Source organism: Carcharodon carcharias, chromosome 20, assembly GCF_017639515.1.
Source record: "Carcharodon carcharias isolate sCarCar2 chromosome 20, sCarCar2.pri, whole genome shotgun sequence".
Taxonomy (NCBI): Eukaryota; Metazoa; Chordata; class Chondrichthyes; order Lamniformes; family Lamnidae; genus Carcharodon; species Carcharodon carcharias.
The window spans coordinates 36,006,803-36,032,667 of record NC_054486.1 but is presented as its reverse complement, the minus strand read 5'-3'; the positions used below and the strand labels follow the sequence as shown (position 1 = coordinate 36,032,667).

The window sequence follows — 25,865 nt, the reverse complement described above, 5'->3', positions numbered from 1 at the left end:
AGACAGAATAGATGCAGGAAGGATGTTCCCAATGGTGGGGAAGTCCAGAATCAGGGGTCACAGTCTGAGAATATTGGGTGGACCATTTAGGACTGAGATGAGAAATTTCTTCACCCAGAGAGTGGTGAGCCTGTGGAATTCGTTACCACAGAAAGTAGTTGAGACCAAAACATTGTATGTTTTCAAGAAGGAGTTAGTAAAAGGGATCTCAAGGACAAATAGGGATATGCAAGAAATGCTAGCTTAGACAGCGATGTCCACATCCTGTGAAAGAATAAAAAAGACATTTTCTGGCATTCAGAAGAATGAGAGGTGATCTCATTGAAACGTTCAAGATTATGAAGGGGCTTGACAGGGTAGATACCAAGGCGTTGTTTCCCCTGACTGGGGAACATAGAACAAGGAAACACAGTTTCAGGATAAGGGGCCAATCATTTAAGACTGAGATGAGGAGAAATGTCTTCACTCAATGGCTTAAGAATCTTTGGAATTCTCTACCGTGGAGGGTTATGGATGTGTCATCATTGAATATACTCAAGGTCGAGAAAGACAGATTTTTTTTGCTTCTTGGGGAGTCAATAGATATGGGGAGCGGCAGGAAAGTGGAGTTGAAGCCCAAGATCAGTGATGGTCATGTTGAATGGCAGAGCTTCTCCTGCTCCTACATCCAATGCTCTTACCTTCTTATTGCAAGCATTCCTTTGGAGCAATGCCCATGTGAATCGGGCTATAGAAGCTGCAGACTGTGACATCAGAATTAGTACCATGTCCCTACCCCTAATCACAAGAAGCCATTCAACCCAACTTCAATCACCCATCCAGAATTAAAGAACATCAATTCATTGAATATACTCTTGAATAAGACTAAAGTTTTCACCTCCTCTGTTCTTTCCAGAATACCATTCAAGTTGTTAGCACCCTAAATTTTTCTGTTAGCCACGACATCCTTGCTCTTATATCCTGACACATTATGAAATGATGATCCAATTACAACATTTAATAATTTGCATACTTTTATAAGATGCCCATTTAATCTTCTCCTCTCAAAGCTTAAGAGCTCCAGTTTGTCTCCTTTTTCTTTATAACTCAATCCTGTGGTATCAGGGAACAGCTTTTCGTTTTTCCTGCAACACTGACTACATTTCAAAAATATCTCATCTGCTGTAAACAATTTTTCCTGAAAGGCACTATAGAAATCCAAGTTTGTTCATTCTTTTATCTGAACTGCCTCCATGGTTTGAATGTCTCGCATGAACACAATAGTCAAACTGCTGTCTGACCAGTATACTATGCGGCTTTAACATGACATGTTCTGGCTAATACATAACTGAACAAACAATACAATCAAAAATTCTTAATTCTTCTGCCTAAGAATTGACAAAAATTAAATGCAATGTGCAAATTCTAGTAGAGGAATAAGAAACTAGCCTATTCACAACAATGAAACTAGCAGCTAAAAGGCTAGGCTTCAACACTGTGGTCCTGAGCCCAAGGCATCTCTAATAAATGAAAAAAAGAAAATGCTGCAAATACTCAGCAGGTCTTGCAGCATCTGCGGAAAGAGTAACAGTTAGTGCTTCCTACAAGCAACATGATAATCATCAGATAATCTGTTTTCGTGGTGTTGATTCAGACAAAAATACTAAGGTAACACCCCCTCCTCGCTCTTCTCTGAAATAGGCCATGTGATCTCTTATTAATGGAGATGCGGTTTAATGTTTCAGTCAAGTTCTCAAGTCTCTGGTGTGGGACTTGAACCCACAACTTTCCAGCTAAGACTCAGTGTGACCACTGAGTCTTGGCTGACATGTTATTTATATCCCACAGTGTACTGTTATGCTATCAATCTGTCATTCAAAAAAAAGAAATGGAGAGAAGAAAAAAGAACTCCTGCTTAGCTACCATCCCCTGACACTCACCTGTATAAATGTAAGAGGAGGGTAAAGACTCTGTGGTAATAATCCAGGAATGGTGCTACATGGTCCACCATACTAAGAAACTCAACCACCCAGGGTACAGTGAAAATAGTGCGTCGATTTTCAATTGACTTTATCAGTAACCTGTACACATCAAGAACAGGTGCACCCTAGGCAAGTAAAGACAAACAAAAGTGTAGTGCAGCAAATATCGATTTATATTTAATATATTTGGTCTGTGACAACATTTAATAAGGCAGAGCATTACTGAGGCTTCTTCTAGAAGCTTTCCCCAAGAAGACGTCAGAGGGATCAAGGGGCTCAGAGGGCACATACCTTCACAACTTCAAGTGCTTCCTGATTCGACAGCTATGCAGTGATGTTTCTAGCACCAACCTGCATTCATTAGATAAACGTCCATGGAGGCGTATTAGTTTGACGTGGCATATGATATAGGCAGCAGAGTTAACACAGGGCAAAAACAAAATGGAAGATTTTACAACAAATATACATTCCTTTAAGGCACCAAAACCTAAAATGAGCCCACTGTGGCTCACAAAGGAAGTTAAAGATTATATTAGGTCAAAGAGGCTTATAATGTTGCCAAAAAAGTAGTAAGCCTGAGGATTGGGAGCATTTTAGAATTCAACAAGGAGGAACAAGAAACTGATAAAGAAAAATAAAATAGAACATGAATGTAAACTAGCAGGAAAGATAAAAACAGAATGTGAAAGCTGTGTGAAAAGGAAACGATTAGCTAGGACAAATGTGGGTTCAATACAGGCAGAGACAGGAAAATTTACAATGGAGAATATGGGAATGGCAGAGAAGCTAAATAATTACTTTGTGTCTGTCTTCACAGAAGATGATACAGACTTGTTTAGTCTGACGTCAGTAGTAGGGAAAATACTGGAATCTATTATAAAGAATGTGATAACTAGACAATTAGAAAATAATAAATTGATTGAGCAGAGTGTTTATGAAAGGGAAGTCATGTTTGACAAAGCTGTTGGAGTTTTTTGAGAATGTTACTCGCAGAATAGATAAGGGGGAAACCAGTGGATGTGGTGTATTTGGATTTCCAGAAAGATTTCGATAAAGTCTCACACAGGAGTAAACAAAATTAGAACAAATGGGATAGGGGGAATATTCTAGTATAGATTGAGGATTGGTTAACGGACAGAAAACAAAGTAGGAATAAATGGGTCATTCTTGGGTTGGCGGGCTGTGACTAGTGGGGTACCGCAAGGGTTAGTACTTGGGGCCCCAGTTGTTCACAATCTTTACAATGATTTGGATGTGGAGACCAAATGTAATATTTCCAAGTTTGCAGATGACAAAACTAGGTAGGAATGTGAGTTGTGAGGAGGATGCAAAGAGGCTTCAAAGGGATTTGGGACAAGCTTAGTGAGTGGGCAAAAATATAGCAGATGGAACATAATGTAGATACGTGTGAGGTTACCCACGTATCCACATTATAGGAGAGGAGAGAGGTGCAGGATATTTCTTAAATAGTGGGAAGTGTTGATGTCCAAAGGGACCAGAGAGTGTTCTTGCTCACAAGTCACGGAAAGCTAACATGCAAGTGCAGCAAGCAATTAGGAAGGCAAATGGTATGTTGGGCTTTATCACAAGAGGATTTGAATACAGGAGTAGAGATATATAGAACCTTCGTTATGGTCACAATACTCTAGGTGTGGCCTAAGACGAGGGAGCAAATGTAAGCCATTCGGCCATTGAATCTGCTCCGCCATTCAATGAGATCATGGCTGATCTGATGATCCTCAACTCTATTTCCTGCCTTTTCCCCATAAACTTTGATTCCCTTACTGTTTAAAAATCTGCCTTGAATATACTTAACAACCCAGCCTCTACAGTAAAGAATTCCACAGGTTCGCTACCCTCAGAAGAAATTCCTCCTCATCTCGGTCTTAAATGAGCGACCCATTACTCTGAGATTATACCCTCTGGTCTAGACTCTCCCACAAGGGAAAACAACCTCTCAGCATCTACCCTGTCAAGCCCCCTAAGAATCTTCTATCTTTCAATAACGTTGCGCCTCATTCTTTTGTGTACAGTTTTGGTCCCCTTACCCAAGGAGGGATACTTTTGCAATAGAGAGGGTATAGTGGAGGTTCACCAGGCTAATTCCTGGCATGGCAGGACTGTCCTATGAGGAGAGATTGAGGAGATTGGACCTGTCTTCTCTAGAGTTTAGAAGAATGGGAAGTGATCGCATTGAAACTTAAAATTCTTAAATGTCTAGACAGAGTTGATACAGAAAGGATGTTTCCCCTGGCTGGGAGGTCTGGAATAAGGGGCAAGCCATTTGGGGCTGAGATCAGGAGGAATTTCTTCACTAAGAGGGTAGTGAGTCTTTGGAATTCTCTACCTCAGAGGGCTGTGGAAGCTCAATTATTGAACATGCCCAACACAAAGATCAATAAATTTCTAGATACTAATGACATCAAGGGAAATGGGGATAGCACAGTAAAATGGGATTGATGTAGACGATCATTCATGATCTAGTTGTATGGCAGAGCAGGCTCGAGGGCCTGAGTGACCTGCTCATGCTCCTATGTGAAAAGAAAACCATTTCCTCCACCATTCAAAAGAAACATTTATATTAGTGAGACAAGAAACATTTCCCAAACTGTTGCTCTATATCAGAGTACATACATGGATAAAACAGCAACTTAAATTATACTTAAGATAATCTCATTTAACATAGCAAAGCCTTCTTATGCATATAAATTGCAGGGTCTACAATCAAAATATTAACCTAGTTTTTTATAAATATACTGATAGACCTACCAGTATTGCAGATCCCCCTTTTTTATTTCAGATTGCCAGTATTTAGAATTGTAATCGGCACAGAAGGAAGACATTCAGCCCGTCAAGTCCACGTCAACTCCCCACGAAGCACTCCAGTCAGTCCCACTCCTTCACTCGAATCCCATAGCTCTGCAAGTTTATTTTCAAGTGCCCATCCAATTTCCTTTTGAAATCATTGCTTCCACTGCCATCACCTTTGTGGGCAGCAAGTTTTAGGTCATTTGCAGTTGCTGCGTAAAAAAGTTCTTCTGCACATCCTCCTGCATCTCTTGCCCAAAATCTTAAATCTGTGTCCCCTAGTCCTTGTACCATCAGCTAACAGGGCTACATATCTAGGTCTGCAATAATCTTGTACGCCTCTATCAAATCTCTTCGATCTTCTTTGTTTCAAGGAGAATAACCCCAGCCTTTGCAACCTAACCTTGTAACCAAAATCTTCCTTCCCTGAAACCAGTCTGGTAAATCTCCTCTGCACCCTCTCAAGGACCTTCACATCTTTCCTGAAGTGTGTTAACCACAACTGGACCTATTACTTTAGCAGAGGCCTAACCAGAGTTTTATCAAGGTTCAGTATAACTTTCCTGCTTTTGTACTCAATGCCTTTTTTTATGAAGCCCAAGATCACACATATTTTGCTGCCTCAATATATCCTGTCACCTTTGTCATGCCTAGCAGACATGAGAACATTACAATTTTTTTAAAACTGTGTGCCTTCTTTAAAAAGGGCAGCTGATCTTCAAGATGACTGCCACAGGTCACCTGACTTTTAGAACTGCAAGTTGGCCAAGCTTCTGGAAGCTTCTAAAAGTGGATTACAATGAACTTGCCTGGAAAACATCCTTGTGGAATGCTGCACTTGCCATTATCAGGACTTATCCCAAAACAACAAGGACAATAAGCCCTCAGGCTTTCTGACTCCAGTTCTGCGAGATAACAAAGGAGAGCTAACAAAACTGATTATGCACAAGGAATTGTGAAGGATCTCTATCTGCCTCTATTGTATGTCAATGGTTTTGACCATTGTGGGTGGGTGGGGGTGGGGGTGGGGCAGGGGTTGGGAGCTACCTCATTAATATGAACCAACTGTTGATTACTTTCCATGATATAGTCACCACATGACCAAAACTTTAATTTTTGAAAACCTCTGATTATAGGCCCTGCTTGATTTTCGCAGCAGAGTGTAGATTGCAGAATACAGGAGTAACATCAGAAGGATGGTTTAATCATAATCTCAATCTTCCTCATCATCCAAGGAGCCCTGTTTTGAGCTCCCTTACCATTTGCCCTTGTTGGAATGTACCTAGCCTATACCTGAAGCATCTCTCAAGAAAATCTTCCATCATTCCTTTACAGATTTTCCTATCAGTCTCTGGTTCTACGCTGACTAGACCCCTTCTCATCACATAAGTTCGCCCTCTTCCAATTTAGAAGTTCCATGTCAGATTGTTCCTTGCTCTTTTCCATTACTAATCTAAGCCTTGATACAATGATCACTCTTACCCAAATGTTCTGCCACAGACACTTGGTCCACTTGGCCCACCTCATTTCCCAGCACCAGATCCAGCAATGCCTCCTTTCTAGTTGAGCAGATAACATATTGATCAAAAAGAATCCTTCCCCACCTTAACCTTTACTCTAATATTATCCCAATCGATAGCTAGGTAATTTACAATATTTTTCTTTTCAATCATCATCCATGCAAGCCAAGTCAGTGTTGATTTTTTTTCCAAAAAATAAAGGGAAAAATGACTGGCATTTTGCCAGCAGATGGAAAGGGGAAAAGGTGTTTCAAGAAATTGATGAGCATGATTAAGGTTTATAAAATTAACTCAACTGACCAGACAGGTTAAAATCAACAAATATATGCCTACAATTGGATTATCTATAGGAAATGTGAAAATTACTCCATGTGTGCACCTTGTTCCTCAGGGAAACTGCTGCCTCTTGCATGTCCCTTGTTGGTTGCTCTCCTGTACGATAAGGGAGGAAGGCAAGGAAACCAAGAAACTTAGCGAGAAGTCTTGCTGCTATCAAGACCGAGGCAAAATGCTCCTTTTCATCCTAAAATTCAAACAAATAAAGAGAAGAAACTGCTTCAACAAAATAACTGGCATATTGTTCGGAGCATGATACCAAAACTTGGAACTCAGCCCCAGGAAATCAAAGATCTACCAGGTCACATCTTCACTTCATCATGTCGCTGAGCTCTTGCTGCTCTTCTGCTACAGTCAGAATAACTAAGTGTGTATGCTTGGGAAGGAGACAGGGGTGAAATCTATTATGAAGTAAGTCTTAACAATGAACTTAGAAAATCATAATATGATCAGGCAGTCAACAAGGTTTTATGAAAGGGAAACAGTGTTTGGCAAATTTATTAGAGCTTTTTTGAGAATGTAAAAAGTAGGATAGATAAAGGAGAGCCAGTAGATGTAATTGGATTTCCAAAAGATATTCGATAAGTTGCCACATAAACAGCTAATCTATTACCCCCATGTAGTTGGGAGTAATATATTAGCATGGATGGAAAATTGGTTAATGAACAGAAAGTACAGAGTAACTCATGGAGTGCCAAAAGAATCATTGCTGGGGCCTCAACTATTTACAATATATATGAATGACCAAGACAAAGACTGAGCAACGTTTGCAGATGATACAAAGCAATGTGGGAATGCAAGCTGTGAGAACACTAAGGCTTCAGAGCGATATAGACAGGTTAAATGAATGGGCAACAATGTAGCAGATGGAGTATAATGTGGGGGCTTGTGAGATTATTCACTGAGAAAAGAAAAGCAGAATGCTTTTTAAAAAAGGTGCACAACTTTTAAATCCCTCCTTCCAATCTGCAGGGACCACCCAAAAATCCAGGTAGTTTTGGAAAATCGTAAGCAGAGTAACATAATAATTTGGATGTACACATACAAGGAATATAAAGTTAGTATGCATGTACAGCAGGCAATTAGAAAGGCAAATGCATGTTGGGATACAAGAATAAGGAAGTGTTGCTACAATTGTACAATGCTTTGAAGTGCCCACACCTGGAGTAGTGTGCATAGTTTTGGTTTCCATTGTTATGAAGGATATACTTGTCTTGGAGGTACTACAGTGAAGGCTCACTAGTTCACAGGGATGAGAGGATATCCTATGAGGCTGAGCAAATTGGACCTATATTCTATGGCGTTTGAAAGAATGAGAGGTGAGCTCATTGAAACATGCAAGATTCTTAAGGAGTTTTGGCAGGGTAGACACAGGGTCACAGTCTCAGGATAAGGGATTGATCATTTAAGACTGAAATGAGGAGAAATTTCTTCACTAAGATAAAAGGAAAATACTGTGGATGCTGGAAACCTGAAATACAAAGCTCTGAAGAGTCATATGGACTCAAAACATTAATTCTGTTTCTCTCTCCACAGATGCTGCCAGGCCTGCTGAGTTCTTCCAGCAGTTTCTGTTTGTATGTGAAATTTCTTCATTCAGACTGCTGTGAATCTTTGGAAATGTCTACACCAAAAGATTGCAGATGCTCCATCATTGAGTATATTCAGGACTGAGCTAGATAAGATTTTTGATCTCTCAATGAGCCAAGGGATATGGGAAGTAAGTAGGAGAGTAAAATTGAGGCAGAAGGTCAGCAATGATCATACTGAAACATGGAGCAGGCTCGGGGGGCTGTATGGGCTACTCCTGCTCCTATTTCTTATGTTATGTACTCTTTCATAACATTCACATTTCAATTCATATCCTTCAGTGCTATATAAGTTCTGCCCATTTTACAACATTCTTGTACCAGAACATTAATTAATGGTTTGGGTGTAATCTTTGTCCCAATTGTTACAAATGCAAGGCTTTGTAAGATTGATATGTTTCAGGACTGTGTCTTTAATTTAGGGTAAAATGGAGGAAAGAGGGCCATGTGACCTGTTCTGGATTCTGCCTGACAGCAAGCTTGGGTGCTTGGTTGTTAAAGGCAAGCCCAGGTTGTTTAATTGAGAGGAAGGTGCAAGATATTCACACCTGTAAACAATCTCCAGTGAAGCTGTGCTAACTGTGGGTGACTGTTAGTCTCCAATTCACAGGGAGCGGTTAGGAACGTCAGGTCTTGTAAATGGTTATAACAGGCTTTGGGGAATCATGAGGTGAGTTACCCACCTAAGTATTCCCAGCCTCTGACTTGCTCTAGTAGCCACATTAGTTATATGGCTAGTCCAGTAAAGTTTGTCATCAATGGTAACCCGCAGAATGTTGATAGTGGGGGGATTCAGTAATGGTAATTTTATTGAATGTCATAGCAAGATGGTTAGATTCTCTCTTTTTGGAGATGGTCATTGCCTGCCACTTCATGGCGTGAATGATACTTTCCACTTATCAACCCAAGCCTGAATGTTGTCCAGATCTAGCTGTATATTAGCATGGACGTTAGAGATGAGCAATAAGTACTGGCCTAGCCAGAAATGCCCACATCCCATGAAAAAAACATTTTTAAAAACAGCTTCAGTATCTGAGTCATCGTGAATGGTACTGAACATTATCAGCAAGCATCCCCACTTCTGACCTTATGATGGACAGAAAGTCATTGATGAAGCATCTGATAATGGTTGGGCCTCAGACACTACCCTGAGGAACTCCTGCAGCAATGTCCTGGGACTGAGATGATTGACCTCCAACAACCACAACAATCTTCCTTTGTGCTAGGTATGACTCCAACCATTTCTTGATATCACATGGAGTGAATCGAATTGGCTGAAGATTGGTATCTGGGATGCTGAGAACCTCAAAAGGAGGCCAAGATGGATCATTCACTCAGCACTTCTGGCCGAACTGTGTAATATTCATGTATGCAAATGCTCCTCAGCTGTGTCTTTTGCACAGATGTGCTGTGCTCCTCCATCATTGAAAATAGAGATATTTCTGGAGCCTCCTCCTCCAATTTTTTGTTTAATTGTCCACCACCAGATGTGGCAAGACTGCAGGGCTTTGATCTGATCCGTTTGTTTTTATCAGACTGGAAAAGGGAAAGGAGCTTACAATCACTTTGGACTTGTGCCAAGAAACTAGTTTGTCTACTTAAGGGATAGAAGGGAAGGAGATTCAGTCATTGTAAGAGCTAAATGGGGGATCTTTTCTGTAGTAAAGAAAATAAGTTGCCTACTGAAATAGTGTTTCATCACTGTTGCTTTGAGTTTGTTTGTTAAAGTTAAAGTCTTAAAACTTTAAATCTTGTTGCATGATCCTTTTAGTCATTCACTGGAAGTTCAAAATTATTTTAAAAGTTATCAGTCTCTATGGGGATTGTATCACAATGCAAACAAGTCCCTCAACTTTTCTACCCCAAAGCTACCAATCACTAATAAGTGATACAAAGTTAACTGAATTGCTCCAACCTCTTCACCATTTTCTTCACTCAAGTCAATTAGATTTATAAAAACATACATGAATATTACACAGTTCTTAAAAAAAAGCCACTAAGCTTGATATTAAATTATTCAACATTTGAAACTCTTAGCATACAGAGTGCAATTTAAGCTTATCACTTTCTCTTCAGTCTAAACAGAACGGACAGGGCTTATCAACAGAAGTTGCCGCATGTTTTGAATGAACTATTCATCCAAATGATACAGCCCAGAAGACCTGTGCCAGTTCTCTGTAAGAGCTGTCCAATTAATTCCACTCCCTCCTCTCTCCTCATCACAAAGGTTTCCTTTTTAAGTATTTATCCAATTCCTTTTTGAATGTTATTATTAAATCTGCTTCTACCACTCTTTTAGGCAGTGCATTCAAGATCATAACTTGCTGTATGAAAAGAATTCCCACCACCCCTTGGATTTTCTTTTTGTCAATTACTAAGCAGAAAAAATAATCTGCTGCTTTAATGAAGCATTCCAATTTTCTTAATGGGCAAATCTCTAGCATTCAGCTTCCTCATTTAAGTCAGGGAGAAAAATTTCAAAGCCGTTGCAATTCATAATATTGCCAGTGCCATCAAACAGCTGTTTTAAATTCACATTTCCAGTACTAATTTTGGATGCAAAACAGAATCCACTTCCAAATCTTATTTCACATGATCATAGAATGGTACAGCAGTTAAGGAGGTCATTTAGCCCATCGAATCTGTGCCGGATCTTTCAAGAAATCCAGTTAGTCTCATTTCCCAGCTGTTGACCAATAGCTCTAATATTTTTCTTCAAGTGTTTACTCAATTCCCTTTTGAAAGCCACTACTGAATCTATCCCCCACCACAGACAACAGTGCATTCCAAATTCAAACCACTCATTTTTCGTCATATTGCCTCTAGCTTTTTGACATTCAAATCTGTGCTCTCTTATTGACCATTCAGCTATTGAAAACAGGTTCTCTACTGTTTCTAAATCCTATAAATGCCTCTATATCTCCTCTCAGTCATCTCTTCTCAAAGGAGAACAATCCCAGCTTCTCTAGTCTATTCACGCATCTGTAATCCCTAAAACCCGGAACTAATCTAGCAAACTTCCCCTCTCCAAAGCCTCCACGGCACTCCCAATGTGTGGCACCCAGATTTGGCCAAACTGCAACCCTGGCTGGGGCCAAATAAGTGTTTTATATAGATTTAGCATACCATCCTGGGTTTTACACTCTTTGCCTCCAGTTATAAAGCCCAGGATTTGATGTGCTTTAATAGCTGCTTTGTTAACTTGTTCTGTCGCCCTAAGCGAATTGTGCACAAACATTTCCAAAGTCTCGTTCTCTCTCCTGGCACCCCCTTTAAAATTGTACCATTTAGCTTCTAATGTTCCACTATTGAATTTCATCTCACCCGTTCCATCAATCTGTCTCCTTCTGGAGTCTATTTCTGCTCTAACAAATTACACCAAGTGATGACAGTTTTATAGTTTAATGGAGTGGGTGAAAAGGAATGTACATTCTGGGATTCTGCAACAAGGGCTTTCTAGTTCTTTGGTATTTCTACTATGTACATTTAAATAATACACAGCAGGTCAAAGAAAAACTACCATATTGAATCCATCAGAAATAAAACAAGGCACAATAAGCAGGCCCCATTTATACCATGCCAAGATTGATTTTGCCTTTATTGCTATGCATTAAAAATCTATTGCATTAAGCACAAATGTTACCCAATTTCACTTTAGCCTGATGCATTCTCATCCAAAAACATACAGCATTAAGCTTGGATAATTGAAGTTGCTCATTGTGTCACAAAGACCAATATTCAGCAGCTTAGCAGATAGATGTTTTACTAGCATTCTCATTTCTCCCAATTCAAGAACAGAGATGATATACATAGCATTGCAAACTAAATTATGAATTATGCATCAGGATTTCTGGCACAAGAATGCCAGAGCAATCCTTTGTCAGGAGAAAAATTTGTGGACCACTGACACTCAATTAAAAATTGACAAAACCTCACATCAATGCTTTACCTGTTCATCCATATCCACTTCGCCTTCTGAGGACTCGTGCCTCGGAATTGCAATGCTGTCCAGTTCCAAAATCTGCTGGCAAAGGGTGTCTGATAAGTGCTGATTTAACTGATGGCTATGTAAGAAAAGGAGAATGAAATTAACCTTTTGGATAAATGAAGTGGCTACATATATTATAGATACATGAAAATGTATGTTAAAAAGTTACAGACTGGGACAAGTTATATTTATTTATTGAGGATAGGTTGCTTTAAAGAGGAGGGATGTTACTTTAAGTCAGATTGTATTATCAAAGCCACTGATTTATCAACATTAGCAGCAGGCCAAGTATTTTGGGAGCACTGAAAGGGGACCCTGACATTTGGCAGTTTGTTCAGAAGAGGGCCTTGAATTTGGGAGTATCGACAAGAGTTCCCAGGGTTCCTGGAAGAAGGGAGCAAGGTCTGTTAACCTCTTCCCTTGACCTTTTTGGCCAACAAAACACCCTCCACCATGTTCCCAGTCATCAGTCAATTCCTATCTTAGAGAATTCAGTGTTTGTCCATTAATAAAGGTCTTTAATAAACAAATTTTGGCCAAATCATAGAATCTTACAGCACAGAAAATTATCATTCAGCCCACCATGCCTATGTCTGCTCTTTGAAAAATTACTAATTACACATACTCCCCTTTTCTTTCCCCAAAGTTCTGCATTATTTTTAACCTTTCAGTATATCCAATTCCCCTTCAAAAGTTATTTCCATTGCCACCACCCTTTCAAGCAGTGTATTCCAGATCATAGTTACTTCTAAAATATTGATTGTTTCTGTAATTCCATGCTTTTAAAAAAAAGTATCCTTAAGCCACAAAAAGTTTGTCAGCTTTCTCAGAAGAAAAGATTTTTTAAATTGAATTCTGGCCAAAATGAAGAGGGGAGAAGTTTGCCCTGATTGATTTGGAAAGCAGCCAACAGGAAGAATGCAATAAATTACATTCATCACCCTGCTAGGATTAAGTCATGTGAAAAATGAACTGAAATCCCTCAAGTTTTAGAGAATTAAATCACTAATTTATTTCACAGGAATAAATCTACGAGGTCTATAAAATCTATTTAATATTTATTCATAAAATCACAGCTCCATTGGAGACCGTGCTGGCTCTTTGAAAGAGCTGTCCAATTAACCTACCCTGCCTTTTCCCCATAGCGCTGTAAATTTTACCCCCTTTAAGTCTATCTTTATTTTTTATTCGTTCATGGGCTGTGGCATCGCTGGCCAGGTCAGCATTTATTACCCATCCCCAGTTGCCCTAGTTCAGAGGACGTTTAAGAGTCAACCAAATTGCTGTGGGTCTGGAGTCACATGTAGGCCAGATCAGGTAAGGATGGCCGATTTCATTCCCTAAAGGACATCAGTGAACCAGTGAGTTTTTACAACAATCGACAATGGTTTCATGGTCATAATTAGACTTTTAATTCCAGACTTTTATTGAATTCAAATTCCACCATCTGCTGTGGCGGGATTTGACCCCAGGTCCCCAGCGCATTACCCTCGGTCTCTGGATTACTAGTCCAGCGACAATACCACTACGCCATTGTCTCCCCCAAATCCACTTCCCTTTGAAAAGTTACTATTGAATCTGCTTCCACCTTCCTTTCAGGCAGTGCATTCCAGATCATAACTCACTGCATAAATAGAAATGCTCATCTTCCCCCTAGTACTTTTGCAATTACATTAATTCATGGTTTTGCTGAACCGTATATTAACTGTGGCAGATGGTCAATGCATAGCCTACTTCAGACCTTATGATGGAGGGAAGGTCATTGATGAAGCAGCTGAAGATGGCCTGGGTCACTACCCTAAGGAACTCCTGCAATAAAGTCCTGGAACTAAGATGATTGACCTCCAACAACCATCTTCCCTTGTGCTAAGTTTGACTCCGACTGGCAGAGAGTTTTCCCCCTGATTCCCATTGACTTCAATTTCGCTAGGGCTCCTCGATGCCACACTCGGTCAAATACTACCTTGATGTCAAGGACAGTTACTTTCACCTCCTCTATCGCGTTTAGTTCTTTTGTCTATGTTTGGGCTAAAGCTGTAATGACGCCAAGAGCCGAGTGGCCGTGACAGAACGCAAACTGAGCATCAGTGAGCAGGTTATTGCCGTTTTAATGCCACTTGATAGAACTGTCGATAAAACTTCCCTTTGCTGATGATCAAAAGTAGACTGATGGGGCGGTAATTGGCTGAGTTGAATTTGTCCTGCTTTTTGTGGACAGGATATATTTTCCATATTGTTGAGTAGATGCCAGTGTTATATCTGTATTGGAACAGTTTGGATAAAGGCATGTTTTCACAGCCTTTGCAGTATCCAGTGCCTTCAGCCGTTTCTTGATATCACATGGAGTGGATCAAATTTGCTGAAGACTGGCATGCGTGATGCTAGGAACCTCAGGAGGAAACAGAGATGGGTCATCCACTTGGCACATACGAACTAGGAGCAGGAGAAGGCCACTCGGCCCTTCAAGCCTGCTCTGCCATTCAATAAGATCATGGCTGATCTGATTGTAACCTCCCACCTATCCCCAATGACCTTTCACCCCCTTGTTAATCAAGAATCCATATAGGTCTGCATTAAAAATACTCAAAGCTCCTGTTTCCACTGCCTTTTGAGGAAGAGCTCCAAAGACTCATGACCCTCAGAAAAAATTTCTCCTCATCTCTGCTGCAGGTATGCTGTACTTGCATACTAATCTTTTGTGATTCATGCACTAGGATACCCAGATCTCTGAATCTCAGAGCTCTCCAATCCCTCACCATGGATCCAATCGGTTTATAGATGGCACTCGTGGAGTCATCAATTAATCCTTTCAGTTACCTGAACTGAAAAGCCTACAATCCATTTAATGTTCATTAGTGACCAACACAACAGAATGTGAATGCCAAGTCTACTGGCAGGTGCTACAACTCAAACCACATGATGAGAAAAAAGCCCCATGTCAAAAATGGAATTTGACTTGTTCAAGCACAACCAAAATATCCACACAGGGATTTCCCCCAGGAGCTCCGCCCACACCTTTGCTACTTTAAAGATACATCCTGGTTTTATCACTGGGCAAAAAAAATTAAGGAAGGTTAATTTACAATACACTACCGTGCTTTAAACTTTTAAACTCCACTACACAATAAAGGGGTTTACTTTATGTCCCAGATTGAAACAAATATTTGCATTTATATAACCATTTGTTTCAGCAACATCTCCTATAGCGATTCACAGAACAAATTATTTCTGAACTGTAGGCAAAGGTTAAGTACAGTAAGGGTTAAATGAAGAATAAGAATAAGAACCTCCGGGACACCCTGATCCACTCTTCCATCACCCCCTATACCTCAAACCCCTCCCAGGGTACCTTCCCTTGCAACCGCAAAAGGTGCAACACCTGCCCCTTTACTTCCCCTCTCCTCACCGTCCAGTGCCCAAACACTCCTTTCAAGTGAAGCAGCATTTCACTTGCACTTCCCTCAATTTAGTCTACTGCATTCATTGCTCCCAATGCAATTTCCTCTAAATTGGAGAGACCAAATGCAGACTGGGTGACCACTTTGCAGAACACCTTCGGTCTGTCCGCAAGCATGACCCAGACCTCCCTGTTGCTTGCCATTTAAACGCTCCACCCTGCTCTCATGCCCACAAGTCCATCCTTGGCCTGCTGCATTGTTCCAGTGAAGCTCAACGCAAACTGGAGGAACAGCACCTCATCTTCTGATTAGGCACTTTACACCTTCCAGATTGAATATTGAGTTCAACAATTTTAGATCATGAACTCTCTCCTCCATCCCCACCCCCTTTCCGATTCCCTCCTTTTTTCCCAATAATTTATATAGATTTTTCTTTTCCCACCTATTTCCATTATTTTTACATGTATTTCCATCCATTGTTTTATCTCTACCTTTTAGCCTATTTTGATCCCTTCCCTTCACCCCACTACACCCCCACTACCGCTATCTGTACCTTGCTTGTCCTGCTTTCTACCCTTAATTAGCACATTCCTTACGTAATATCACCACCTTCAACAGCTCTTTGTCCTTTTGTCTATAACATCTTTTGGCAGTCTCCACTTATTACTAGCTCTCCGTCCAGCTCTACCTGTCTCCCCCTGCCCCCAAACCTATTTCACCTCTTTTCTATTTTTACTTAGTTCTGTTGAAGAGTCATACGGACTCAAAACATTAACTGTGATGCTCTCTGCAGATGCTGCCAGACCTGCTGAGTTTTTCCAGGCATTTCTATTTTTGTTTTGGATTTCCAGCATCCGTAGTTTTTTGCTTTTATATAAGAATAAGAACGTTGCCTTCTATTCTGATCTGTCAATACATTCTTGTCTATGAAGGGTACCTGTGCTATATTAGTATGACATTTTAACTTCCTATACAGCCCGTTCTTTTGGCCTTGTGAGTAAGTTTGCCAATGAGCACCAACTTTTAAACAATTTTATACTCGGAACTCACATCTGCTTAGCTCTCCCACACTGGCCTCCAGCTCACTTCTGCTGGCTCTGGTCATGCAACCACCCCCCCCACACCCCACCACCATCACCGTCTCCCCTGCTGACCACCCTCCACCCCTACTGGCTGACCACCCTCTGCCCCCACCGGCCAACCCCGCTCCCCCACTCCCCCACTGATCTCCTCCATGGAATCCCTGATTGGCCATTCCATCAGAACTCTCTGCTCTCTGGCCAACCAGGGCACTGAAAGACAAACCATGTGTCAGTAAATGGAATCTGAGGAGTGGGGTAAAGAGGATGGTCCACAATGAAGCTGAAAATCCAGACGCTTGAGCAATTTGGAGGAAACTGTCGGGACACCAACGGTTTAGTAAAAAACCCAGATTGTCCTGGCAAAACTGGAGGGTCTGGTCACCCAATACTTTGTTTTATAATGCTCCTGTGAAACACCTTAGGAAGTTTCATTATATTAAAGGTGCTATACAAATATAAATTATGTTATTGGTAAATAGGACAGATTTAATCACTATCCAGAGAGCTGGTAACAAGAACACATGAACTAGGATGAGCAGGAGAGAGGAAGAGTTTAGGAGAGTGTTTCTTTCATAAATGCAAAGGTTGTTAGGTTATGGAATGCTTTATCACAAGAGGTCCTGAAGCCAAGTTAATTGTAACATTCTAGAGGAAATTGAACATGATGAATTTCTATTCCCAGAGCAGAAGCTGATAATAAGGCGAGATAAAACAGAACCAACCTTCCTGCACACAGAAGGAAATCCCTGAAGAACACTTGGCAACCAGAGAAAGTTGGAGGGGGACATGGTCCCCCAATATTTTGAGGCACAACAAAGCGCTCCTGCAGCCGTTTCAGTTTGGTTAGGTTGCTTGTTCCAAACATGTCCAGTACATCTTGGTCAGGATGTTCACTGCCTGCGAGGGCTCCAACTGTACCCTTACACATCTATCGGAGAAATATGGAGGATTTTTCGTAAATCTAGGTGCGAATATCTGAATTAAAATAAAATTCAACAGTCCCAAAGATTAGATAATTTTGCAGAAATCATAAGGGGATAGATAGTTGTACTTAAAATACTTGTTCCCCTCTAACTCAAGTGCACAGAGCATGTTACCTAATTTGGCACAGAGTGGGCAGAAAACCTGGGCTCCCGGTCTCATTAAAGGTCATCAATATAAAATAGTCATGAAGAAATTCAAAAGGGTATTCAGGAAAATTATCTTTGTGAGGAGAGTGGCGAGAATGCATAACTCACTACTACATGGTGTATTGCAGGTGAATTAGCATTGATGCATTTAAGAGGAGGTGAGATAAACATGAGAAAGATAGGAATAGAAGATTTGCTGATAGGGTGAGATGAAGACAGGTGAGCTGAATAGACTCCTGCTGTGATATAAATTCTGTCAGTCATTCTTTGTGCTATTAGATGTAACAACTAAACAGCTCTAAATGTCATTTGACCTGACGTCAGCACCTGAAAGGCTTTATACATATCTATATTATACACACATACAATCTGTGGTTCAAAAGTCAGATTTGAACCAAGTGTGGGAATGCAGTAATCCAGACTTTATTGAATTTCATCTTACCTTGCAGCTACAAAACCTCAAATACAATTTGCTGGATGAAAGGGGTTGACATTCTGCTTTCCTTTAAATCATCTTATAACTAAGAAAACAAAATACTCATTTATGACCACTACCTAAGCTTCTGCATCACTGTCAGGATAGATTTGGGAGCAATAAAGGGTGCTGTAAATACAAACCACATACTCACCCTTATCAATTGTTTCTGAAACAGCCTTGCAAAGTGGTTATGGTTACAAGCTGTGCTTAGATTGACCATCATATTCCTAGAATTAAAAAAAATTCAAAATACAGTTACAGTACGCACATATACCCCAATATAGGAGTTTGATGGAAGTGAAGTTAAAGCCACAATCAGATCAGCTGTGATGTTTCTGAATGGCAGAACAGGTTTGAGGGGCTAAATGGCCCACTCCTGCTTCTAGTGACCTGATATCACCTTGTTTAGTCACCCCTCTGCCTGGATTCCCCATTTCAAGCCACACAATCCTACAGTTACTGTTTGACTTTAAAAGCTTTTAGACGTGCCCATTTTCTTCATGAGAATGTTTTACAGAAAAGCAATGAGGTTCATCAAAATTTGGCAAAAATTTACTGGAAAAAGCACTGAAAAGGGTCTGTGGGTTTGGATTATGCAGAGCAATTATATAAATTGGGCATGTTCATGCTGGAATAGAAAAGGTTGAGAGGAGATCAGATTGCTGATTTTTGCATTTTATTGGGACTAGATAATGGAGACCACAATGAGCCGTCCAGAACAGTAGAGCCAGAGGATATAGTATACACATGAGGCAGAATAAATTCAAAGTGAAACTATAAAAATGATATTTCAGTGAGATAGTGGTTGATTGATGGAGCAAGCTGCCAAGATGGGTGGTGGAAACAGTTTGTATTGATTTATTCCTATGCAAATTAAATCATTTATTTTAGAAAATAACACTTTGATGATTTAACACATGAAAAGTGGTAAGTGTAGTGTGCTTGAGAGGAACAGATAACTTTGGACCTATGGTTCCCAAAAAACCACTGGGGTTTTCCTTGCCTCATGTCTGAGGACATTTTAGACCCATTGATGGAGATTGATTGTCTCGATTAGTCCACAACTCCATTATTGTTGTATCACGTGACTACAGGATGGCAGGTGGGCTTGATGGATTGTGCTGTTTTTTTTTTAATCTAGCAATTCTTATTTTCTTTTGACACATGGCATTCTTATTTGGCTGGAAAGTCAGTCTAGAAAACAAAACAGGTCTAATCCTTATTTGTGTCAGTGTCCACCTTTCCAGGCAAAACATCAGCTGCATATGTTTTTCAGTCATGAGCCGAGTTTTGCTGGCTGTTAACCAAATACTTACATGATGGGGAAAGAAAGTAAACACCTTAAGTCAGTTCAATTCATTCACTCTACTGTTTGCTTAACAAAATGCAAAAAAAATTATAAATAAACAGAACTAATCTAGGGACTCCTACTATAGACTGCAGCCACCAACCATCTACACAATCACTGTTAGCCAGGTAACTTAAGGTGAGTTCAAAGTTTTGCTTATTCATAGTTTAATCCTCCAAATAAGTCAAATTCCTTACAAATGAAGCTAACCTGATTTAGAGAGACAAGGTTCATCAAGTGTATTATCCTTAGCCTCAAACTTTCCCAGGGTATTATAACTTTATGAGCTACAAATGGCTAATTTAAATATCCCAAGGTAGGTCTCTTTCAGACTCATGTCACACCTCACCACACCCATATCACTCTCAATGACAGCCCCATGACCACAACCACACCACACACACTTCATAGTATGAAAAAGTACAGGCCATTCAGCCTGTGGTGTCTGTGCTGGCTCTTCAGTACAGTTGACCATTTAGTCCTATTCACCTCCCCTTCACCACAGTCTAGAAGATGAGCTCGTAGAATGCTTTTGTGACAGTTTCTTGGAGCAATTCGTTGTGGAACCAATTAGAGATAAAGCTATCTCAGATCGGGTATTGCATAATGATGCAGGGTTATTTAGTAATGTTGTAGTAAAAGATCCACTGGAAAATAGTGATCATAATAACACTGAATTCCACGTTAAGTTTGAAAGTGACATACTCCAATCTTAAATAAAGCCAATTACATAGGTATGAGGGAGAGAACACGCTACGGTTAATTCAGTAAGTATAATAAAAAGGATGGAGGTGAATGAATGGTGGGAAACATTGAAAGAAGCAATTCAAAATGTTCAACAAAAATATATGCCATTGAAAAACAAAAACTCAGCAAGGCCAACCCAATCATGGCTCACTCAGGAAGATATGGATAGTATTAGATTAAAAGAAGAGGCTCACAATGTTGCAAAAAACAGTATCAATTCTGAGGGTTGGGAATGTTTTAGAAACCAACAAAGGATCGCCAAAATGTCAATAAAAAGAGGAAAAATAGAATATGAGAGTAAACTAGCCAGGCATATAAAAACAGATTGTAAGAACTTTCATACGTTAATGCAGTATTGGGAGGAGTGACCACCACTCCACAGTCCTTGTGGAGACACAATTAGGATACCCTCCATCGTGTTGTATGGCATTATTACCATGCTAAATGGGATAGATTTTGAACAGATGTAGCAACTAAAAACTGGGCATTCGGGAGGTGCTGTGGGCCAGCAGCAGCAGAAGTGTATGCAACTGCAATCTGTAACCTCAAGGCCCAGCATACTCTACCATTACCATCAAGCCACGGAATCAATCCTGGTTCAATGAAGAGTACAGCAGGGCATGCAAGGAGCAACACCTAGGCATACCTAAAAAGGAGGTGTCGACCTGATGAAGCTACAAAGGATGACTTGCATGCCAAACAGCAAAAGCAATATATGATAAACAGAGCTAAGCAATCCCACAACCAACAGATCAGATCTAAGTTTTGCAGTCCTGTCACACCCAGTCATGAATGGTGGTGGGCAATTAAACAACGAACTGGAGGAGGAGGCTCCACAAATACCCCCATCCTCAATGATGGAGGAGTTCAGCACATCAGTGCAAAAGATAAGGTTGAAGCATTTGCAACCATCTTCAGCCAATTCAATTCACTCCATGTGATATCAAGAAACCGCTGAAGGCACTGGGTACAGCCAAGGCTATGGGCCCTGACAACATTCCGACAATAGTACTGAAGATTTGTGCTCCAGAACCAGCACACCCTTAGCCAAGCTGTTCTAGTACAGCTACAACATTGGCATCTACACAGTAATGTGGAAAATTGCCCAGGTATGTCCTGTATCAAATGTATCAAAATTTGCTGATACCGCCAAGTTAGGTGGGAAAGTAAGCTGTGGGGAGGACAGAGAGGCTGCAAAGAGATATGGACAAGTTAAGCAAATGTGCAAGATGGCAGATGGAGTCTAACATGGGGAAGTGTTATGTTCAAAGAGACTTGGGTATGCTCATACAAGGAATGTAGAAAGTTAGCATGCAGGTGCAACAACCAATTAGGAAGGCAAACAGCATGTTGGCCTTTATTGCAAGGAGCTTGGAGTACAAGAATAAAGAAATTTTATAACTGTACAGGATTTTGATGAGACCATATCCAGGATACCATGTGCAGTTTTGATCTCCACATTTAAGAAAGGATTTACTTTCTCTGGTGCCACACTCAGATCAAAAGAGGACTAGAAAATTGTGACCAGAGTCTTTACAATTTCCTCTTTTACTTTCCCTCAGTAACCTAGCATACATCTCATTCTAAACAAGTAACTTATCTACTTTGAGAACTGCCAACCAACCTTTTAAGTACATCCTCTTTATTTTCAGTCCATTCATTATGGCTATAATGCCATCTCTTTCACTGCTACAATAGCAGTACTGTCTTCTCTATCAAAGACAGATTCAAAGGACTCATTTAGTACCTGTCATGCCTTCAGTCACCACACCCTTCCGGTGACTACCTTCTTACTATTTATGGGGATATTTCAGAATACTCAGAATAAGTATATTCCTACTATAAAGGGAAATTCTAAGGGGAGGACCCACCATCCGTGGTTAACTAAAGATGTTAAGGAAAGCATCAAACTTAAGGAAAAAGCATATCACTGTGCAAAGATGAGTTGACAGGTCAGATGATTGGTCAGAATATAAAGAACAGCAGAGAATGAAGGTTAATCAGGAGAAAGAAATTAGAGTATGAGAGAAAACTAGCTAGAAAGGTAAAGTGGATAGTAAGAGTTTCTATAGATATTTATAAACGAAAAAAGTAAACAAAGTGAGTCTTAGTCCTCTGGAGAGTGAGAATGGGGAGTTAATAGTTGATAATAAGGAAATGGCAGATGAAATGAACAAATATTTTGCTTCTGTCTTCACTATAGAAGATATGAAAAACATTCCAATAATAGCTGTAAATCAGGAGGTGGGAGAGGGAAACTTGGTGAAATTACAATCACAAGGGAAGTGGTACTAAGCAAACTGATGGAGCTGCGGGCTGACGAATCTTCAGATCCTGGTGGACTTTATCCTAGGGTCTTAAAAGAGGTGGCTGATGAGGTAGAAGATGTGTTGGTGTTAATTTTCCAAAATTCACTAGATGCTGGAAAGGTTCCATCAGACTGGAAAGTAGCAAATATAACCCCTCCATTCAAGAGGGGAGGGAGGCAGAAAACAGGAACCTATAAGCCAGTTAGCTTGATGTCAGTTGTGGGGAAATTGTTAGAATCGATCATTAAGGAGGCTAAAGCTGGGCATTTAGAGAAACTCAAGGTAATCAGCAAGAGTCAGCATGGTTTTATGGAAGAGAAATCAAGTTTAACAAATTTATTGGGGTTATTTTGAGTAACATGCGCTGTGAATTACCTGTAGATTTGCTGTACTTGGATTTCCAGAAGACATTTGATAAGGTGCCACATCAAAGGTTATTGTGGAAAATAAAAGCTCACGGTGTAGGAGATAACATGTTAGCATGGATAGAAGATTGGCTGGCTGGCAGAAAACAGGGTGTGCATAAATGGGTCTTTTTCTGATTGGCAGGACGTGACGAGTGGAGTCCCGCAAGGATCTGCGCTGGGCCCTCATCTTTTTACAATGTATATCAATGACTTAGATGAGGGGAGTGAAGGCATGGTAGCTAAATTAGCAGATGGCACAAAGATAGGTAGGGAAGTATGTTGTGAAGAGGACATGAGGTTGCAGATGGATATAGATAGGTTGAAGAGTGGGCAAAAATCTGGCAGATGGAGTATAATATAGCAAAATGTGAAGTTGTTCATTTTGGCAGGAAGGATAAAAAAAAGCAGTGTATTACTTAAACAGAAAACAGCTGCAGAATTCCGAGGTGCAGAGGGATCCAGGTGTTCTAGTGCATGAATCACAAAGTTAGAATGCAGATACAGCAAGTATTTAAGAAGGCTAATGGAATACTATCCTTTATTACAAGAGGAATTGAACAGTAAAGATGTTATGCTTCAGTTATACAGGGCATTGGTGAGACCACATCTCAAATAGTGCGTGTAGTTTTGGTCTTCTTATTTAAGGGAGGACAGAAATGCGTTGGAGGCAGGTTTATCAGAGAAGGTTTGTTATATTGATACCTGGAATAAGCAGGTTGTCTTATGAGGAAAAGTTAGAAAGACTGGGGTTGTTTCCACTGGAGTTTTAGAAGAGTGAGGGGTGGCTTGATTGAAGTATAAAAGATCCTGAACGGTATTGACAAGGTGGATGTGGAAAGGATGTTTCATCTGGTGGGGGTGTCGGGGGCACAGTTTTAAAATTGGGGTTACCCTTTTAGGAGAAATGAAGAGAAATTTTTTCTGAGGGTTGTGCGACTTTGGAATTCCCTGCCTCAAAAGGCGGTGTCTTTGAATATTTTTAAGGCAGAGTTTGCTTTGCCTAACAAGAATCTAAGGTTATCAGGGGTAGATGGGGATGTGGATTCAAAACACAAACAGATCAGCCATGATCATATTGAATGGCAGAGCAGGCTCGAGGGGCCAAATGGCCTACTTCTGCTCCTATTTCATATGCATTTATAAAAAAAGACTTTTGGGTTCCTTTTAGGTAGTAATTATGCTATTCTCCTTCTCTCGCTTTGCCCCTTATTTCTTTTTTTTTTTAGATCTCCCTTCTGCTTTCTATATTCAGCTGGGTATACATACACTTTTTGCCACTAACAAAGCCAACATTTATTCCCATCCCTAATTGCCCTTGAGAAAGTGGTGAGCTGCCTCCTTACGCTGCTGCAGTCCATACGGTAGAGGTACTCCCACAGTGCTATTAGAAAGGGCGTTAAAGGATTTTGACTCAGTGACACTGAATGAGCAGTGATACATTTCCAAGTCAGGGCATCGCATGACATAGAAGGGAATTTGCAGGTAGCACTGATGCGATGCGTCTGCTGCCCTTGTCCTTCTAGGTGGTAGAGGTTATGGGTTTGGAAGGTGCTGTCAAAAGAGCCTTGGTGAATTGCTGCAGTGCATCTTATACTGCCACTGGATGCCAGTGATGGAGGGAGTGAATGTTTAAGGTGGTAGGTTAAGTGCTGAATAAGTGGGCTGCTTTGTCCTGAATGGTGTTGCAGCTGCACTCATCCAGGCTAGTGCAGAGTCTTCCAACACACTCCTGACTCACGCCTTGTAGATGTTGCAAAGACTCTGGGGAGTCAGAAGATGAGTTATTTGCCACAGAATTCCCAGAATACTGAAACAATTCCAGTATTTCTGTGGCTGATCTTGTTAAGTGGCTGGTTCAATAATAACCAGGATGTTGATGGTGAGGGATACAACAACAGTAATGTGATTGAATGTCAATGTAAGATGGTTAGAATCACTCTTCTTGGGAATGGTCACTGTCTGGCACCTGTGTGGCGCAAATGTCACTCGCCACTTAGCCCAAGCCTGAACGTTATCCAGGATTTGCTGCAGGTGTTGCTTTAGTATCCGAGGAGTTGCAAATGGAACTGAACACTGTACAATCATTAACGAAATCCCCACTTCTAATCTTATGATGGTTGTGGGGGGGAGAGCAGTTGAAAATGGCTGGGCCTAGAACACAACTGTAAGGAATTCCTGTAGCTATGTCCTGGGCAGAGATGATTGACCTTCAACAATCACCTATCTTCCTCTGTGCTAGGTTTGGCTCCGACCAGTAGAGAGTCTCCCCTCCCCTACAACCACCCCAATTCACACTGACTACGATTTTGCTAGGCTCCTTGTTGTCTCACACGGTCAAATGCTGCCTTGATGTTGTCACAGTTAGCTCTGGAATTCGGTTCTTTTTGTTTGGATCGAGGCTGCCACGAGGTCTAGAGCCAAGTGCCTCTGACACAATCCAAACGGAGCATCAGGGAGCTAGCTATTGATGAGTAAGTGCCGCTTAATAGCATTGCCTATGACCCCTGCCATCACTCAGTTGATGATTGAGAGTGGACTGATGAACAGTGATTGGTTGGGTTGGATTTGTCCTGCTTTTTGTTAAAGGAAATATGAGGTCAATTTTCCATATTGCCAGATAGATGCTAGTTTTGTGGTGTACTGGAACAACTAAGCTAGGGGCACGGCTAATTCTGGAGCACAAGGCTTCAGTATCACCTCCAGGATGTTGTCAGGGCTCAAAGCCGTTGCTATGTCCAATGTTTACAATGATTTCTTGGTATTA

The 25,865-nt window shown here is 40.7% G+C and overlaps 1 protein-coding gene across 3 annotated transcripts in view; it reads right to left on the bottom strand.

Annotated features, from left to right (window-relative positions):
- cdan1 (codanin 1) overlaps positions 1 to 25,865 on the bottom strand; it is a 103,065-nt gene that overhangs the window by 38,828 nt on the left and 38,372 nt on the right. For 2 of the 3 annotated variants that reach the window (XM_041214666.1, XM_041214668.1), the window contains exons 10-14: positions 18,442 to 18,517; positions 17,405 to 17,610; positions 12,164 to 12,278; positions 6,669 to 6,812; positions 1,920 to 2,086 (exon numbers count right to left, since the gene is read on the bottom strand). In XM_041214666.1, coding sequence (XP_041070600.1) covers positions 1,920 to 2,086; positions 6,669 to 6,812; positions 12,164 to 12,278; positions 17,405 to 17,610; positions 18,442 to 18,517 — 708 coding nt within the window. The remainder of the gene's footprint in view (positions 1 to 1,919; positions 2,087 to 6,668; positions 6,813 to 12,163; positions 12,279 to 17,404; positions 17,611 to 18,441; positions 18,518 to 25,865) is intronic. The other variant, XM_041214669.1, reaches the window with a different exon arrangement.